The sequence below is a fragment of the Sebastes fasciatus genome, chromosome 18 (assembly GCF_043250625.1).
Source record: "Sebastes fasciatus isolate fSebFas1 chromosome 18, fSebFas1.pri, whole genome shotgun sequence".
Lineage (NCBI taxonomy): Eukaryota > Metazoa > Chordata > Actinopteri > Perciformes > Sebastidae > Sebastes > Sebastes fasciatus.
This window is the reverse complement of record NC_133812.1, coordinates 10,043,286-10,060,194: the sequence shown is the minus strand read 5'-3', so window position 1 is coordinate 10,060,194 and position 16,909 is coordinate 10,043,286. Positions and strand designations below refer to the sequence as shown.

The window sequence follows — 16,909 nt, the reverse complement described above, 5'->3', positions numbered from 1 at the left end:
TCCTTCTTTTCACCCGGCAGTCTTTTGTGGGACGACCACAGACGCATGGCTCCAATTATAACAGGTCGGTCTCTCCTGCCAAATCCCTGAATAGGACCTCCATTACGCCTCACTTGAACATATTTCATAAAGGATCCTATCTTGCCAGGTGACTCAACCTGACAAAAGAGGCTGATTAATTGGCTCTTTGGAAAGTGGCCAACTAATGTAACAGCTAAAAAGGACAGTTAATGGTGTGTTCTCATGATAAAAAAGGCCAGCCCTGCCATTAGCAAAGACCTGCTGTCCACTCATCAGAAATAACAATGGCCTGCCCTGACATTTGCGGCTCCCAAGCCAGATTAATATAGTAAAAGGTATTACATCATATCCTTATACTGTATGTTACTAGTTATTATTTGGGGAGATTTTATATATTTGACTATGTGGTAATGTGGTGAGGCCTCCAGCACTCATTAAGAAGGGGGGAAAAAATCATTTTCCCAGAACAAATGATGCTATCATTATGTAGTCGGAGTATAAAATTATCAAAGGACATAGATGCTTTGAGGCTGTGTAGGGATATAAACGTTTCCCTCACTGTTTTACGATTCATTTACCTTCAAAACTACAAAATGACCCTTCCACCACAAGCTTCACTTTTAATTTAGTGATTCTCTTTTTGAGCTCCGAGTTCAAGACGGAAACTTTTCATCGCCAGCAGCCCTTGAGATAAAGGTTAATTGTGTTTTTTTGAGATGAGGAGCTTTGTGTCACAACAATCATCCTTGAAGAGGAGACTGACGCTATTGTAGAGTGAGGAGAAATGCGCGCGTTTGGGCGGTCGCCGGCGTGACCCGTGACAAATTCGCACTCTTGAGGAGACGTAGCCAGGCAATGGAGATTGATGCAGTGTGTGCAGTCTTTGCTTTTTTTCCTCCGGCCCTCTCCAACTCACACACACACACACATATATAGAGATTTACACAAAATCCACAGGACGCCACTGTTCATATCCCAGTCCCGTTCTCAAAACGTTCACACAAGACTGAGAATCACTTGTATAACGGCCCTGGCACGACTTGTATATTATAGAGTGGATGGGATCTGATGCAAGCTGCTGAACTCCGGACCTCCGTTCTCATCTGTGTCCTTTTGTCGTCCCCAAAGCGCGCTCGGTCCTGATGTGTGCAGCCAGTTGAACCGTAGTTCGCTCAACCACAGCGGCTGCATAACCGCAGCAGAGTTGAAGGCGTCACATTTCCACTGGGCTGCTCCCTTTGGAAACACACAAGGGGATGCACGAGCGATAGAACAAACAAATTACGCTATTAGTTCAAGGGAAGCAATCTGTTTACCCAAGATTCGTGAAGAATAATAAAAATGTACCGCGCCATATTATAGAGGGGGAGATATAGAAGTAGCTACCGCTCGATGTCATGCAAACCAGAAAGTTTTATGTTAATAAAGAGCCAGCAGACGTTCATATGACTGTTTTGTATTAAATGAGCGGAAGAAAACTTCTTTTTTTGAATGAAGTCAAGCTGAAAAAAAAGCCTCAGAGGAGAACACATTGCACCTGTCAGTAGTTGCTAAGGGCAGCAGTCAGCGTCTGTCGTCCGCTACATCTCTCTCCATCCCCCCTATCCATCCTTCCGGCTGATGTGCACACATAGTCACGCAGTCGCAAAAAACGCACACAAACACGCTCAGCAAAAGCCTCTCTTAAACCCAAATGAAGAGCCATTTGCAAGAGCATATTTTACTCATCCATTGTGTATTACCGTAGAAGGGAAAAGCACATGCGTGTGTTTGCACACACACACTGAAAAGGACGCTGAAGCTGCGGTCATTTCAGATGAGTGGGTTTGTTAGCGCTGTGAGGCTAAACATGGGCACGCGCTCTACTAAACACACACTTGTGAGGGAGTGTGTGTGGTGTTTTTTTGTTTGTTGTTTTTTTGTCATATATAGAGCTGCGTTTTAAACATCGGGTTGTCCATTTTTCACACTAAAGCATACTCCTATCTGCTCAGAGCAAAGCAAATAGATATGACCGCTCATGTGTCATTTATTTGACGCCGCCGTGGCACTGAATCATTTCACACACACACACACACACACACAGTAAGAGGTGTTAGTCCTCGCTGACAGTAGTGGAATGGGAAATGCTCAGTGGACATTTGTCATCTGTATTAGCGGATGGCGGCTTCCCGGCTGCTTCGCCGCTGCCTCCTCTGACAGATCTGAGAGGCTCCCTGTTAGACACATTATCCCCGACTTTCACCAGGCTCAACCCATTCACATCCTCTGTCCACCTTCCAGTGTGTGTGTGTGTGTGTATGTGTGAAGAAGGAAAAAAGTGTGCTTTCTGGGGTGCTGGGCTGTGCAGCAGCATTTTTCTGCAAGATGGAGACCATTAGAGAGGTGAAGTCGCAAGGTGTTATCTGGGTTGCATATCAGAATACAAGTGGATAAGCATATGGACACCTCATAAATGATACTTTTTCTATGGAAAATGGAAGAAGAGGGAGGGAGAGTCTGTGTGGGCGGACAAGCTAAAAGTAGCGTCTCCATATGTCCACAGACTCCTGTGGATACTTTCCATATGTTCCACGTGTTAGAAAGACAGCAAACCTCTTACTAAGAATGTGAAAAGATCACGCTCATGTTTTCCCGAGGTGCTGTATCTTCCAGTATAATGATCCGCATCCATTAGATGCCATCTCTGATTAAAAGCACACAAGGATGGCTCGCATGAGTAGGCGACAAGATGAAAATGACATGTCGCACCGTTCGTCTGGAGGGACGGAGCTCACGTTCACTCCGCGTGACTGTGCATGAGAGAGCGATTGCTCAAGAGGTTGTCGGGGAGAAATGGAGTCGGTCGGATACACAGCGCCTGCTCTCGTCTGCTGAGTGCATGCACGTCACTCATTGGTCCGAGTTTCGTGAGCATTCTTCGTTTACCTGGTTCCTATCTCATCACAGACATATATGAGAAGTGGATGTAGTCACCGTGACATCACTCATTGGTTTGTGGGATGCAGTTTTGAAGCCTAGAGTTCGGCAGTTTGGCCATCGCCATCTTGGTATTTGGCCTTCGCCATCTTGGTGTTCATCCGTCACAATCTTGGTTTTTGTCCGACGCGCGTCTCACGCGGGCAGTGTGTCCACTCTAACCTGTTAACATGGACGCCGAAATAAAAAACAACACGCCATGCGAGACTCACGCGAGCCTCATGCGGGCAGTGTGTCCACCACTTAAGGCACTTTGGTTCACTTTTCGGACGCAGGAGCTTCCCAATGTATCTCACACATGCTCACATTAGTCAAATCTAACCCTTTTTAGCACACAGTTCACATGGCATGCAGTCTTCGCTCACCATGCTTCCAGAGAGGACGGTAAAAGCCTTTCACTTACCAGAGTTAACCAAAGGAAGGTTGTCAGTCTGTTTAAATGTCATATCTTATACTTACCTGTTGGATTGGCTTTTCAGATGCTGAAAAATCAGACTTCAACTCAATTTCAGCCGTGTGAAAAATCTTGACCTACGCAATTCTAGATGGCTACTACTGTATAACACAAGCACACAGTAATTTCATTTCCCACGCTGAAGACTTAAGCCTCGGTTCACCAGAAGAGGACACGTTGGCAATATTAGTTTAATCCCATCTGTCACAAAAAGAGGAAAGATTTCATCCACAAACATAATGGATGAAAAGCATTTTTTGCAGTTTGCGTTTTGATAGAAAGAGGAAGGTTCAGCCGGGTGGAGAAGATGGAGGAATGAAAGGGCTAAACTGTTTACAGCTGGTTGTATTTCTGCATTTTTAACATCATATCTCAACAAAGGGATTGGAGCACAGGATTATCACAGTGCAGCCGTGTTGTCAAGAAGGATATGCCTCTTAAGATGAAAGTTCAACCCCCAAATTCATGAATTACTTATCATTCCACTCCGTGTTGTCACTCGCACTTTCTATTTTAAGGTTTTAGAGGGGAATTAGTCGACACATAAATCCATAAACTGATTCGTAGCATAGAGGCGCAGGTACCGTGTGGCATTTAAAAGCTGTGCAAAGCAAATACAGAATTAATCCTCCCCCAAATGATTTAAGTGTATTTAGTAAGTATGAAGTGATTGAAAAGAAGACAACTTAGTAAGTGACAACATAATGAGTCACTGAGTCACACGGCATACATGAGCTACACTTGAGTTAGATTTGCATAAAAACATGTGATTAGACCAAGTATACCACAAGGTACTAAGTCTGCAGTGCAAAAAACTAAAAATATCTCATGAAATGCCCACCCAAATTACAGTAATGCTTTGTTGAACATGCAACATAACTGCCTTTTTTGTTTACTTTAAAAAACCCTTTATTTTGGAAAATAAACAAGAGCGTTGAGTAAACAGTATCTGCAATAATTCCTGCTCGAGTAGTTTCAACGGCTGGCACGAAGCAGAGGAGGGGTCTGACACTTTGGATTTGAATTTTAGCAGCAAGTGTGCAACTCTCCCTCATTTCCATGCCGATATATGCGTGTGTGGGAGTCGGAGCGAGGAGCGGGAACGGAGGAAAAGAGAGAGAGAGAGAGAGAGAGAGAGAGAGTGAAAAAGAAGTGGGAGAGATAGTGAGTTAGTTAGAAATAGAGATGGAGAGTTAATTATTTTTTACCCCCTAGAAATAGAAGAATTAAAGTAGAGGAAAAACAGCAAGGCATTACCCCTCCACTTTCCACTAAACACATCCATCCCCACACCATAGACTGTATATAAAAAGTGGACGTAGTCACTGTGACGTCAGCCATTGGTTTGTGGATACCCGTTTTGAAGCCTCGATATTGGCATTTTGGGCATCACCATCTTGGTTTTGGCTGTCGCCATCTTTGTTTTTTTGGCCGTCATCATCTTGGTTTTTGGCCGTCGTCATCTTGGTTTTCAGCCATAGCCTTCTTGGTTTTCGTCCGTCGCCATCTTGGTTGTTGGCTGTCGTCATCTTGTTTTTTGGCCATCACCATCTTGGTTCTTGGCCGTCACCATCGTGGTTTTTGGACGTCACCATCTTGGTTTATGTACGTTGTCATCTTGGTTTTTGGCTGTCGCCATCTTGGTTTTTTGCAACCAGAAGTAACACAAGAGGGTGGAGCTAAGTACAACCGAACGAAATGAACATCATGCTGTATTGAAGAAGACTTGAAACTAGAGATTGAGACCATAAACTCATGTTTACAATGTTTACTGAGGTAATAAATCAAGAGAGAAGTAGGCTCATTTTCTCATAGACTTCTATATAATCAGACTTCGTTTTGCAACCAGAGGAGTCGCCCCCTGCTGGCTGTTAGAAAGAATGCAAGTTTAAGGCACTTCCGCATTGGCTTCACTTTTCGGACCTGGTGGTTGCCGCCTGATCCACACACACATACTCAGGGGTTATCCCACTCTGTCCAATTGAATCCATGTTTGTTTAGAATTATAATGTTGTTTTTAAATCAGAAGTCAGCGACATTACATTCCCTTGATCTCATCAACAAGATTTAGAGTCAAATCAACCTTCAGACTGAATGCACCATCCAGATTAACACATGACTATAATACAGTACAATCATTCTACAGACTGTACCGCTGAAGTGTATCCATCTGTCTCTCTTTCTATACGTGGGTGTGTTTTTTGGGTTGGATATTTATGTGGTAGCAGTCCTTACCTTTTTTTGCGGAGACCAGATGCTGTCTCTTTGAGGTAGTTTGACTGCCATTTTAAAGATGTTTGGCAAGTGAAGAGAGGCCACAACAGATGTGGGTTTGTGCGTAGCTAAGACTTGCAGATGGTACAGTAGGATGCTTGTTTTTCTTTACTTCAGTTTCCACAGGTAAAGGAAAGTTAACTTGGTGTGTGAGTATTGATGCGGTTGTGCCATGACAGTACTGCTAATGAGAACATGTGTGCACTGAGCTCAAACATTGGCTTAGTGTATCACGCGTTGAACTCTCGACCTCATGACTCCGAATTCATCTGCTCTGTGAGTTCTGCAGGCAGTTTTTACTTCTGAGCTCCCAGATGACCGATTTTCTATACTCGCTTATTCCTATTCAAGATCGTAGATATCTATCCTTGCATGTATTGCACAAGAACCAGGGAAACACCTGGGGCATTCTCCAGTCCACCTGAGCTTCATGTTTTTCGGACTGTAAAGGAAACCAGAATATTTGGATGAAACCCAGGCAACATGCGGACTCCACGCCAGAGAAGACCAAAAACAAGATTCTAGCCTGTCCACCTGCTGTTCCAAATAGGAGCAAGATTTCCACCCCGCACCCCTAGACATTTTAGCACATTTATTACTGCTGTGCCACTGAGGGCACCACCTGGCTGGAACTGCCCCATATACAGCTTTAATTTAGCTCTGAGGGTCAGAGCGGTCAGTTGCGGACCTATTTCAGACGACCTGCAGATGCACACGTATGATCTCATGAGCCAAAACTGACTTTAAGCACAACACCGTCCGTTCCTCCTCAGATTCATTCAATGGATATTAATCTAAAGAGGATTTACAGTCCAATGTGTTTTTAAAATGTGTCCACATTCGATTACTGGCATTAATGATATGATGTGAGTATGTGAGATTGTGGCAGACCTGGAGAAAAGTAGCTTGTAATAGAAAAGCACCGCAGTTAGCCTGAAGCTTAAGTCACCTCCATTTGAGTGTGACATGACTCAGTAACTACTGGGGCACATCTCCCACTATGGGGGCACTTTAATTGGAAGTAGTATCTTCTCCTTAGCTAGTGATTCTTCCCTTAAGAATATCTCAGGATGCTAAGTAGCTTGCTTTGACTTTACATTCTTTGCTGCATACGAAGCAGAGGCGCTGGGAGCGACCGCCAGTGTTTGTGTGGGTATTGAGCTGTTTGTTTGATAAACTGTTGGGTAAGCTGTGTGCGTTCGTGGAGGAGGGGAAACAGACAGTCCTATCTGCAGGATGGCCGTCTCGCTCTGAGCACGCTCGCGGAGAGGAAACGTCATCGGCAGATTTCCCTGAGTGCTGTGGAACCGTCACATCCTCTCTCTCTCTTCCTCTCGTTTTGACTGATCTTCTTCCTCCTCCTCAGTCCTCCCTTGTCATCCCCTCCTCACGCCATTCTCTCCTCTCTTTGTCCCTTTCCCCCACTGTCTTATTTCCTCCTTTCTGGTCAGATGCGCCCGGGACATCGGTAGAAAACAAACGGGACACATGCCAGAGTAAAAGGGCCTCAGGTGGGAGTGGGAGTCGCTTAGGCGGAGTGTCAGCTTATTATTTGCTCTCCCCCTGAATGATGTTTCTCGGAGTCTGTTGTTTTGTCGCTCTACCCCTGCGCGGCTCGGTCACGTCGCTCCGAGCCGAAGGGTCAACGGGGTCAATCTCCATCCGGCTCTCTGTCGCTCCGTCCATGCTTGTTTACAGCTTTTACTGTCGACATAGATGAGACTCCCATGGGGGTACAGACGGGTGGGCACACATACACTTATACACACACTCTGAAAGAAAAAAAACCAAACATTCAGCAGCCAGAGCTATAGACAGGGTTGCCATGGCAACAGTCTGTCCTACCTCTGTGGCTGAACACCTATACAGTATAAGCACACGTAAGTGCATGCACACCCAGCGACGGGACAAACATGCACACAAAACAAATATTTATGTCGCCATAGTTGAGGATTTTCATCATTTCGGTTCACGCCGCAACATTAAATCTCCCAAAATCCTCATCATCACGCTCAAATCCTCACCTTTTAAAGGAAAAGGTGCCAATTATAAGCTGTAATTGTGTAACATCTAGTCTTTATTTCTTTTATTTGGATCTTAAAATCTGATGGTGCTGTAGCATGTTTTGGCTCGTCTCTTGACTTGAATGGGTTGTGATTAACCAGATCTGGGTCTTAATTTAGCCGCAGAAGAACATTTAGCTGCCTGTAAGATCTAATTTGGAGCCGGAAAAATCAGAAGCAGAAGGTGGAAGCGGTAAGATGCCCCCCGCTGCCTCGTTCCAGCTCTCGCGGCGCATACCAAAATGTGCGTGTGAAAGTGATATGGTGAGCGGATCTCACTGGAAAACTTGTTATTTGTGGCTTCTTGTTCAGTGATGAATAACTTTTAATTACTGAATTACAAGTCTCTGGAGTTGTTTTATGTTTGGAAATGCACAAGAGTGAATGCAACCTATCATGATGCATACTGTACATGAAAAACCTTACAGATCTTGTCTTGACACTGACAGTAACTGATCTAATGGTCTCGCTGCTACCAGGTTTCCTCCCTCTAACGGCACAGGCATTTATCAAACATGATTGTTGCTTTTCCCGTCCTCTTTTATGATATTATTAAGAAAAACATGTATAATGAGGGTGGGAAATAATCACGCTGTTCTTCATGAAAGATGTGAGAGTCTGTGTTTACTGACTGTGATCCACCGCGTGTTACTGCGCTATGTGTTTAATGTTGTTCATATAAAACCTCTTTGATCATCCCTGGCAGTTTCACTCAGCCTAAATTAATTTAAACGTCTGCAAATGCCGTTTTATTATGTTTGCATATGTATTATGTTATCTAAGCATTGCTTACTGATTGCCTTCAACCTCTAATCATTCTGTTTTCCTCCTCCCCCTCTTTTGTGTCAGACTTTGTCAGATCTGCTGGCGGTGGTGCGCCTCCCCTTCATCCACCCGTCCTACCTGCTGAACGTGGTGGACAACGAGGAGCTCATCAAGTCGTCGGAGGCGTGCCGCGACCTGGTCAACGAGGCCAAGCGCTACCACATGCTGCCCCACGCGCGGCAAGAGATGCAGACGCCCAGGACTCGGCCGCGGCTCTCTGCCGGTAAACTCACACACACATACTTAAGCGGAGATAAACTGATGTGCATCATCTTTTGGCCCCGATGACCTGAGAACAAAGTGGCGGTGACACGTTCTGACACCCACCAGTGTAATTGACCCTGAACACATCGCTAGGGTCTATGCACCCACACACACACATCCACTATTCATATTTCACTGCTACAAGGTGACAGAGAGGTCAGGGCTCCACAAGGAGAGCCTGACTTACCGCTGCATTGTATTGATTGTTGCCCTCAACTGGAAAGCAATGATTTAGAGCTCCATAATGTTCCACACAGCTACTGTAAATACTTAAAAGTACACACGGGCAACAGGTCAGCACAGGCTTTTTCTTCTCACAATCAAACAGCCAAAACTGATTGAGGTTACCATGAAAAGTTGGGCTTCCCAGGGCTTTGCTCTGGCTTCTGAACCCAAGTTCTTTTTACAGCAAACCTGGCACATAAACATCTTTTAACAAGTTTTTAACACAAGACACAGTCAGGTCTGTCATCCATTTCTAAGCAACTGGCCAACCATTCACTGTCCGATCGCCACGGAAGTCCGGGCCATTGAAGACGGTGTTTGTTTACATCGTTAAATTCAAAGAATCATTCATGGAAATTGGAAGGCGCCTGCAAATTGCTTTTTGGCCGTTAGGTTTTTCCCTCGGGTCGGCCAGGACCCCACTCTTTCCCCCTGTAAAGAGCTGCCTAATTATAGTGTCTGCATGGTATTATAAGCTTCGCAACAGCACACCTTACCATTCTGCAAGTTATTTTCTGCTTGGTAGAATAAAGATAATTGCCTAACAAATGGCACTTTATGGAGAGGTCGGTTTACTAGCCTAGCACTGTTGTCCAGCCAGTCCCGTGTGTTTATTTGCCAGTAAACAAACATTGCGGTAGGTTAATATTTTAGCATTTTCCGTAATTACCCGTAATGCAGTCGCATGAGGCTTTATAAAGAATCATTTGCGTCTGGAGAAAAGACATTTGTGCGGCATTATACGCGCTCAGCATCATCCCATTACTCATCCTCGATCCAGTAGTTTCTCCTTGTTCTCAGCAGTTTCTTGAAGCATTTTCCGTCAAGGACCATTTTATAGTGTTTGGTATGTGCATATCTTATGTATCCTACAGCCCCATTATGCGGGCTGAAGTGTGTATTGATTCCCAGCAGCTCGTGGCTCTGTACAACAGAATTATATAAATGCATAAATGCCGGCGGGATGAATACATTCATGATGCATTATACCCCGATGGCTCAGTCAATGAGAAATATATGTAAGTTTTCCCGATCAAGTTTTGAACTCCTCTGAAGCTGCAGTTCTTATTATGACTAAGCCGAGCATTTTATCGGTGTGTGTAGATAAATACAAAGGCGCTTTGACATTTTTGTGCAGTTTCTTGCAGGCCTGAGTATGTTTTTAATGCCTGAGCGTGTCATGAATGCGATTGTCTGTGTGCATGCATGTGTTGCTCAGCCATCTGCCGCATTGGACAGGGTGGGCTCTGCACAGCAGGGTGCACGGTCACTGGGACCGCAGGGTGGACGCGGAGACTATAGCGCATGTACATGCAGGACGGCGAGGAAGAGAAAGACTGGAAGGAGAGTTTGAGGTTGTTGTCGGTGCGCAGAGGACGAGAAGGAGAAGAGACGTGGGAGAACAGGAGGAGAGGTCGGGATGTGGTCAGAGAGGGGGGGAGGGAGAGAAGGAGCCAGGGGGATCAGAAATGAAATTTGAAGGGCAGACGTTTGATTGAGTTTATTCCTTGAGCATGTGTCTACTTGTGTAAGCAGTAAGTGAGTGTGTGTGTGTGTGTGTGTGTATGTGTGTGTGTCTTTTAAATGTGCGCAAGCAGATGGGGCACCACCTGAGCTCGGTTGATAAGTCTGTCGAGCGGAAAAAGAAAGGAAAACTGCCATCCGTGAAGCACTTCTTGCTGAGCACAGTCAATCTGTGAACTTGTGAGTCGCGTGCATATGTGGGTGTATTATAGTTGGCGTGTGTGTGTTCGTACGGTGTGTGCGTGCGTGCGCACACGGACACATGTCTGACTGCCTCGCACATTCAGCCTTTTTACCCGTGATAAATGCAAGTCGAATTTAATTTTTTTTTTCAGCCTCGAAATTTTATTTACTCTTGTGAGACAGATTTTTAATTAACATCCTTTCACAGCTCGATTTAAATCTCTGAATCCGATGATGGAGGTTATATTCACAGTGCAGGTGTTCCCTTACAGTTCATTAGCAAAGGCCAACCCACACTGCATTACTGAGGCTGATATATAAATGTACCATAAAAACAATAATGCATCACCTGATGTTGAGTTTTAACATAAACATATTACAAAAGCAAGCATTATTTTATTAGGATGTCAGTAGTGTTGGGAAATACGCTTATTGACACTTTGGTTTTTGTAGGGATGCAACAAATGAAACACAATGTGTTAATAATTAGTGAGCTTTAGAGGAGTTTGTAGGTAGATTCTGTTACCTTCAGACAGAGCCAGGCTCGCTGATTTCTCCTGTTTCCAGTCTTTGTTGAAGCTAAGCTAACCAGTTGTTGCCTATAGCCATATTTAAAGTTGCTCTATACGATATCCAAAGTATTAACATAGCAGCAAACAACTATTTGCTATGTAAAGATATAGAGGAGTAACGTCAATGCGTTCACATCCCAACTTGTCATATACTAACACTTTCTCAGACCCCTCGGTGTCACTCTTTTGGGTCACAGTAAACACATGCTTAATGTCAAGTAATCAAAAACACTTGCTTAGGTTCAGACGATGAAACCACTATAGTTAGGTTTAGGAAAAAACAACATGGTTGGGCTTACATTACAGTGAAAATTACACTGAACGTTGTGAACAGTAGACATAAACGAACAGCTGATTGTAATGTGACGCACGGGACACGAACAGCGGTCTCCTGGATTAAGGCCTTGTGTTTGTTGGACCCATCCACCTCCCCTCCTGCCCACCTGGTGTATGTCTTTTTGCTCTTAAAGCTACGTCACCACACTCCCGGCACACTTTCCCTGAGCGTTTTATATTGACGGTTTACATTGTAATAAATGGAAAGCCCGGTGCGTCCCATACCGAAGCTAAAGGGTGCCTTAAGCGTTGGTATCTGACACCCTGGGAATGAGAACGGGCTGGTAATGTCTACCTGAGCAGAGAATGAAGTGGCTCTCCCTCTGTGTGTTGTAATCCGAGCTTCTCCTTGCTTTGTTGACATAGCCGGTCCAGCCGTGCATGCTTTTAGTGCATGTTGCGGAAGCCATAGAAATGCTCCCAATCTCGCATTTAGCACCTTTAACGGATAGATATGAGAGTTGTATCAGTTTCATCTAACTCTACCCCAGAAAGCAAATTAACATATTTCCCAAAATGTTGGACTAAGGATCAAGAAGGAATAAAGCGTTGTGCTCAAACTGTCTGTGACTTGTCAGTGGACGACAGACTGTATACAGTAGTAGTGACTGTTTCTAAATGATGTCAAATACTGTTGGTATTTCTGCACTGTTACTTATCATCCAACGCATACAACACTACCCATATATCTGTGATAAGCTTAGATAGGCGGCACAACAAAAACAAAACCAAACATTGACATATTATCTCCTAAAGCTGTTGACGGCTGCTAACAGTGGGTAATTTACACATCCAGCAGACAGAGCGAAGTTGGCATTAATTTGTGTCTCTGCTCAACTGACTAATGTATGATTCACTCTCCTTTTAGAGAGCTGTAAGAGAGAATTTAGATTAGAACGCTTAAGTTACATAAGAGCAAACCAATTAGTTAAAAAGACGCTAAAAGGCTGTGTAGAGCTGAGGGGAGCTGCAGATCTAATGAAACTTCTCTCCACAAGTGACACCTTACACATTACATGTAGTCATTTTATCCATTGTTAATATAGAAATATTGATTAGAGCCGCTTTTAATATTATTTCATGGTGGTAAAAAGCTGGCAAAATGTTGATATTAAGCTCATATATCATGTCAAGGGTAAGAAAACCATTAATAAGAATATTAATGGCCTATGAAGATACACTCTGCAATGTGCTCATAAGATGGAATAGTATGAACTTTTTAAAATTTAACAAAAAGGCCGACCTTAATGAGTACTTGCTCCATTAGCCCTAAGCGCTAAAAAAGTTATTTCTATTGCAGCTGAATAGACGCAGCCAGATGGTTTCCACACACCCTTTAATTGTCTTGTTTTCCCAGGTTTTTTTTCTTTATATAGAGTCCCGCTGTGCTGCATTGTTGTAAATTATTTCTTTACTTAATAGCCCAGTTTTTATTGGTGGTTGATTTTTATATCAGTCACTCTCGACTCGGTCCTGGCCCGTCACCACATTGTTTCACTCTGCATGCTCCTATGCAGAGTTAATGGAACTGGATTAAAAGGAAAAAAAATACACGTATTACAATGCTGGGAAGCATTTGGACGAAGCTCTTTGTCTCTCACAATTACGACAAGGCAAGAGTCATAAAATCTGAATAACCACCATGACATAAAGTTTATTTTTGAGTTGCCTCGCTGACTGAAAATGAGACAGCACTCTGTCTCACTTTGCACCTCTTTTGCATTCTGGAGCGTTTTATTGAGTGGATGCTCTGCCCGTTAATTTTATTAGATGCTAATTAAGGAGCCAAAGAGATATTCAGCATAGAAATTAGCCCTCTGTGATTTTCAAATATAAATGCTCTTTTTAAACAGAAAGCTCGGTATGCTTCATTTTTTTGTGTGTGAACAGATGGCGTTATCATATCTTCTTCTTTCTTTTTTTTTAACATAGTGTGTGCACTAACTTTAGGGATACTTATTTTTACCCCGTGTCTGTCTTACTATACTTAATTTTCCTGCTGCAGCAGTGAACTTTCCAGGAAGGCAGGGGGTATTTTGTTAACAGCCTCCTCTCCTCCTCATTTGGCCAGAAAAAGAGTCTTGGGTAAAGCGAAAACTATGAGTGTCTCATAATGAATCCGCGGTGTTTTGCGTACTGTATGTGTATCCATTAGCTGCTAATTGGTTAATTAGAGTGTGGATGTGCATCTGATTAGCTGTCATTAGACTTTCCAGGGGACCGGGGGGATTAAACAGCCGTTGGTGCTGGGAGTTAACTCACAAACCGTTTTTTGTCTTAAGTCGTAAGATGCGCTCGGATTTGTTACATACTGTATATATGTGTGCTAGAAAAGTTCCCTTATGCTGCGTGTGCACGCGCCCCCGACAAAACCCCGTACACTGTTGTGTTCCCATTTCCCTCTCTCCACATGTGTCGCTGTGCTCGGCTCAGAGGAGGGCGGGGAGCGCCAGGGCAAACTGTTAACTCAACCCAGCCAAGTGGAATAGCACTCAGACAAATGAGCTGTAATGACTAGGAGACGCAGGGGTCCAGCTCAGCTCACACTGTTTCTCTGTCTCATACACACACACACACACACACACACACACACACACACTGTTATACCTTTAAATACATACGCTGTAGGAAGGAATCCTTTAACAGTTGCTCCGTTCTTTCTCAGCTTGTCTTTCTCTGTGTCCACTTCATCATCTGTAATCAAGCGCTCATGTATCTAAAGGCAGAAAAGTCAGGAATTACAATAATGTGCACAGCAGCAGCAGCAGCAGCAGCGGGGGCAACGGAGATAAGAGTTTGAGTATGCAGCAGGTTCACTCCAGTGTTTCTGTACATGCGTTTTATCTATGTGATCATTGCTTTTTACTAGATTACTCAGTTTAAAGCTCCCCAGAGATTTTTTTTCTTTTTTCAAAACTGAGTTCAGAACCGTGGCGTGTTGCATCAGGATTTAAACGGGATATGTTGATATTAAACGTTATTGACCGTTTTACATTCCCGCAGCAGCCAAATAAAATCGCCTCTGCTGTTAGTTTGGGGTTTTGAAAATGCCTGCATTTCATTAGATCAGCCCGCACAATAGCTTGGCCGGCATCCACCGTTTTGGAGACAATAAAACCCGGCTGTTCCGCGAGGTCCGAAGCCCGTGGGCGTGACATTCATCTACTCATTCACACCTCCGCCAGCCAGCAACTCCTTGGAGGGTGGCCGTAGCGCGCCTTCTGCAAAGAAAGGAGATTCACACCTTGTAAGGAGAGCATAAAAGATCATCAGATGTCTTTCCTCTCAAGTCTGCCACCTACTGCTTCTGTCTCAGGCCTGATTAACGCCCTGTCTCGCTGATCGCCTCGACGTTTTTCTCAAATGCTCCTCGTCAACACTGACAGTAGCTCTTTTTCACGGAATAATTGAATTTATTTGTCATCATCTCTCTGGCTGCACAGCCTAGACGCTAACCATTAAGCAAGGCGAACGCGACGGGGAAGCTGTCAGCAGTTTGGAAAGACAATTATAAGCTTTTTTTTATGTCAGGACTCTGTTGATTATTGTCCTGCTCTGTGTAATTATTCAGCCTGGTTTATCTTTTAGAGCCAATGCAGCGTGAGATTACTCTGTTTCACCTCTCAAACTGGAAAAGCAGGATGCTAGGGGAATGTGCCAGAAATGTCTTAATCACTCTATGTGAAGAGTGCCCTTCAGCGGATCCTCTTCCGATTTTATTTCTGGAGTCTGAGATGGTATTTGAGGCAAGGAGACGGAGGGAGGGAGAAAGAAAACGAAGCAGGAGAGGGAGAAAGTTGAATGCAGCTATTCACGGGAGAATTGGAGTGTGAGTTTTTGATATTCCTTCGGCTTATCAGCGGAATCTCGAGCAAACATATCTATCTTGGCTCATAAATGTAACATGGAGGCAGTAAATCCAGATTAGATAACCTCTGGTCTAGATGTCTGCAGGGGCTGCAGCCAAAATTAAGGTTCTGTCCGCTTGACCTTTTGGCTAGTCACTACTGTCAGCCTGAGCTACCGAGGAGGAAGGAAAGGGCGAGGGAGCGAGGGAGGGTGGGAGACAGGTGAACGATCGCCTCGGCTGCAGCCAGAAAACTTGACTCATTCTGTTCCTAGAGTTGCTGTTCGTGCTCAGACCCAAAGCGAGCAGCATTTACAGGAACACGGATCTGTCTCCGCATCGCTCACGCCACATCTGGCACGGTGACCTGCTGTAGCTGCTGCAAGGCAGGAAGGCTGCTTCAGCCTCATCCAATATTCAGCAGACAGAGGGAACCAGGTTAGCTGTATCATTGCATGTGCTGATGGAACAGATTTGGATGTTTGGACTGCATGTGTGCCTGCATCCATCGAATCATAATGTTAAAGATTTAAATACTGACAAAGTTTAATTCATCCAACTTATAAGAAAGCATTCTTTCACTTTCTTATTGTTGTGTCTAGCCATGCCGATAGCTTTGGATTTATTTGCCCAGGTGTCGAGGTATCCATCTCTTGTTTTGTTTCGTGTAGCTGCCCCAGTACAATACATGGAGGGGAAATGAAATTTCATGTGCACTGCTCACAGCATTGAGACATTACATTTTAAAAAATTCAACAGGAACATCTCTCTCCAGTGGCAATGTCCCAGTTACTCTGGAAACTCCACAAAACCCTGAACAGATTCTTTGGTAGAAAGTAACTCCACCAGAATCTGTTCACAGCGAGTTCACCAGTGTTTGGATCATCCTGAGCATCGGGATGTGGAGACTCAATCTGGAAAGACACATTGCGGTTGAGTTTTTTAATGTTATTACAATGCTGCGAGCACCACAAACCACTAATCCATTCACCTTCATTGAATTGGGATGGAGTTTAAATGTGGGCAAATAAAACCAAAACTATCTGCATGGCTAGATGCCACTAGTTGGAGTGAACTGACCCTCTGAGACCCATGGGCAGGCCGGTGATCGTGACCGACTTTACTGTCTTTCAGAAACTGTAGCAGGCTCAGTTTTAGTACTAGAGTGAAGGTGAATAAGATAAAAGACTTAAGGAATCCATTGGTACCAACATGTCATGTTAGCCTGTCGGGAAGGAGGCTAAATAGCGCTCCAAAAGTAGGCTAAATTTGACGAGGAAAAACTGGCATGGCCATTTTCACAGGGGTCCCTTGACTTCTGACTTCAAGATGTGTGAATGAA

At 44.2% G+C, this 16,909-nt stretch overlaps 2 protein-coding genes across 9 annotated transcripts in view; one reads left to right on the top strand and one right to left on the bottom strand.

The window, feature by feature from the left end:
• gzf1 (GDNF-inducible zinc finger protein 1) overlaps nucleotides 1-16,909 on the bottom strand; it is a 498,954-nt gene that overhangs the window by 263,817 nt on the left and 218,228 nt on the right. The gene's annotated exons all lie outside the window — the stretch shown is intronic.
• Nucleotides 1-16,909, top strand: part of klhl29 (kelch like family member 29) — a 246,640-nt gene that overhangs the window by 177,542 nt on the left and 52,189 nt on the right. For all 8 annotated transcript variants that reach the window (XM_074615419.1, XM_074615418.1, XM_074615413.1 and 5 more), the window contains one exon: nucleotides 8,641-8,839. In XM_074615419.1, coding sequence (XP_074471520.1) covers nucleotides 8,641-8,839 — 199 coding nt within the window. The remainder of the gene's footprint in view (nucleotides 1-8,640; nucleotides 8,840-16,909) is intronic.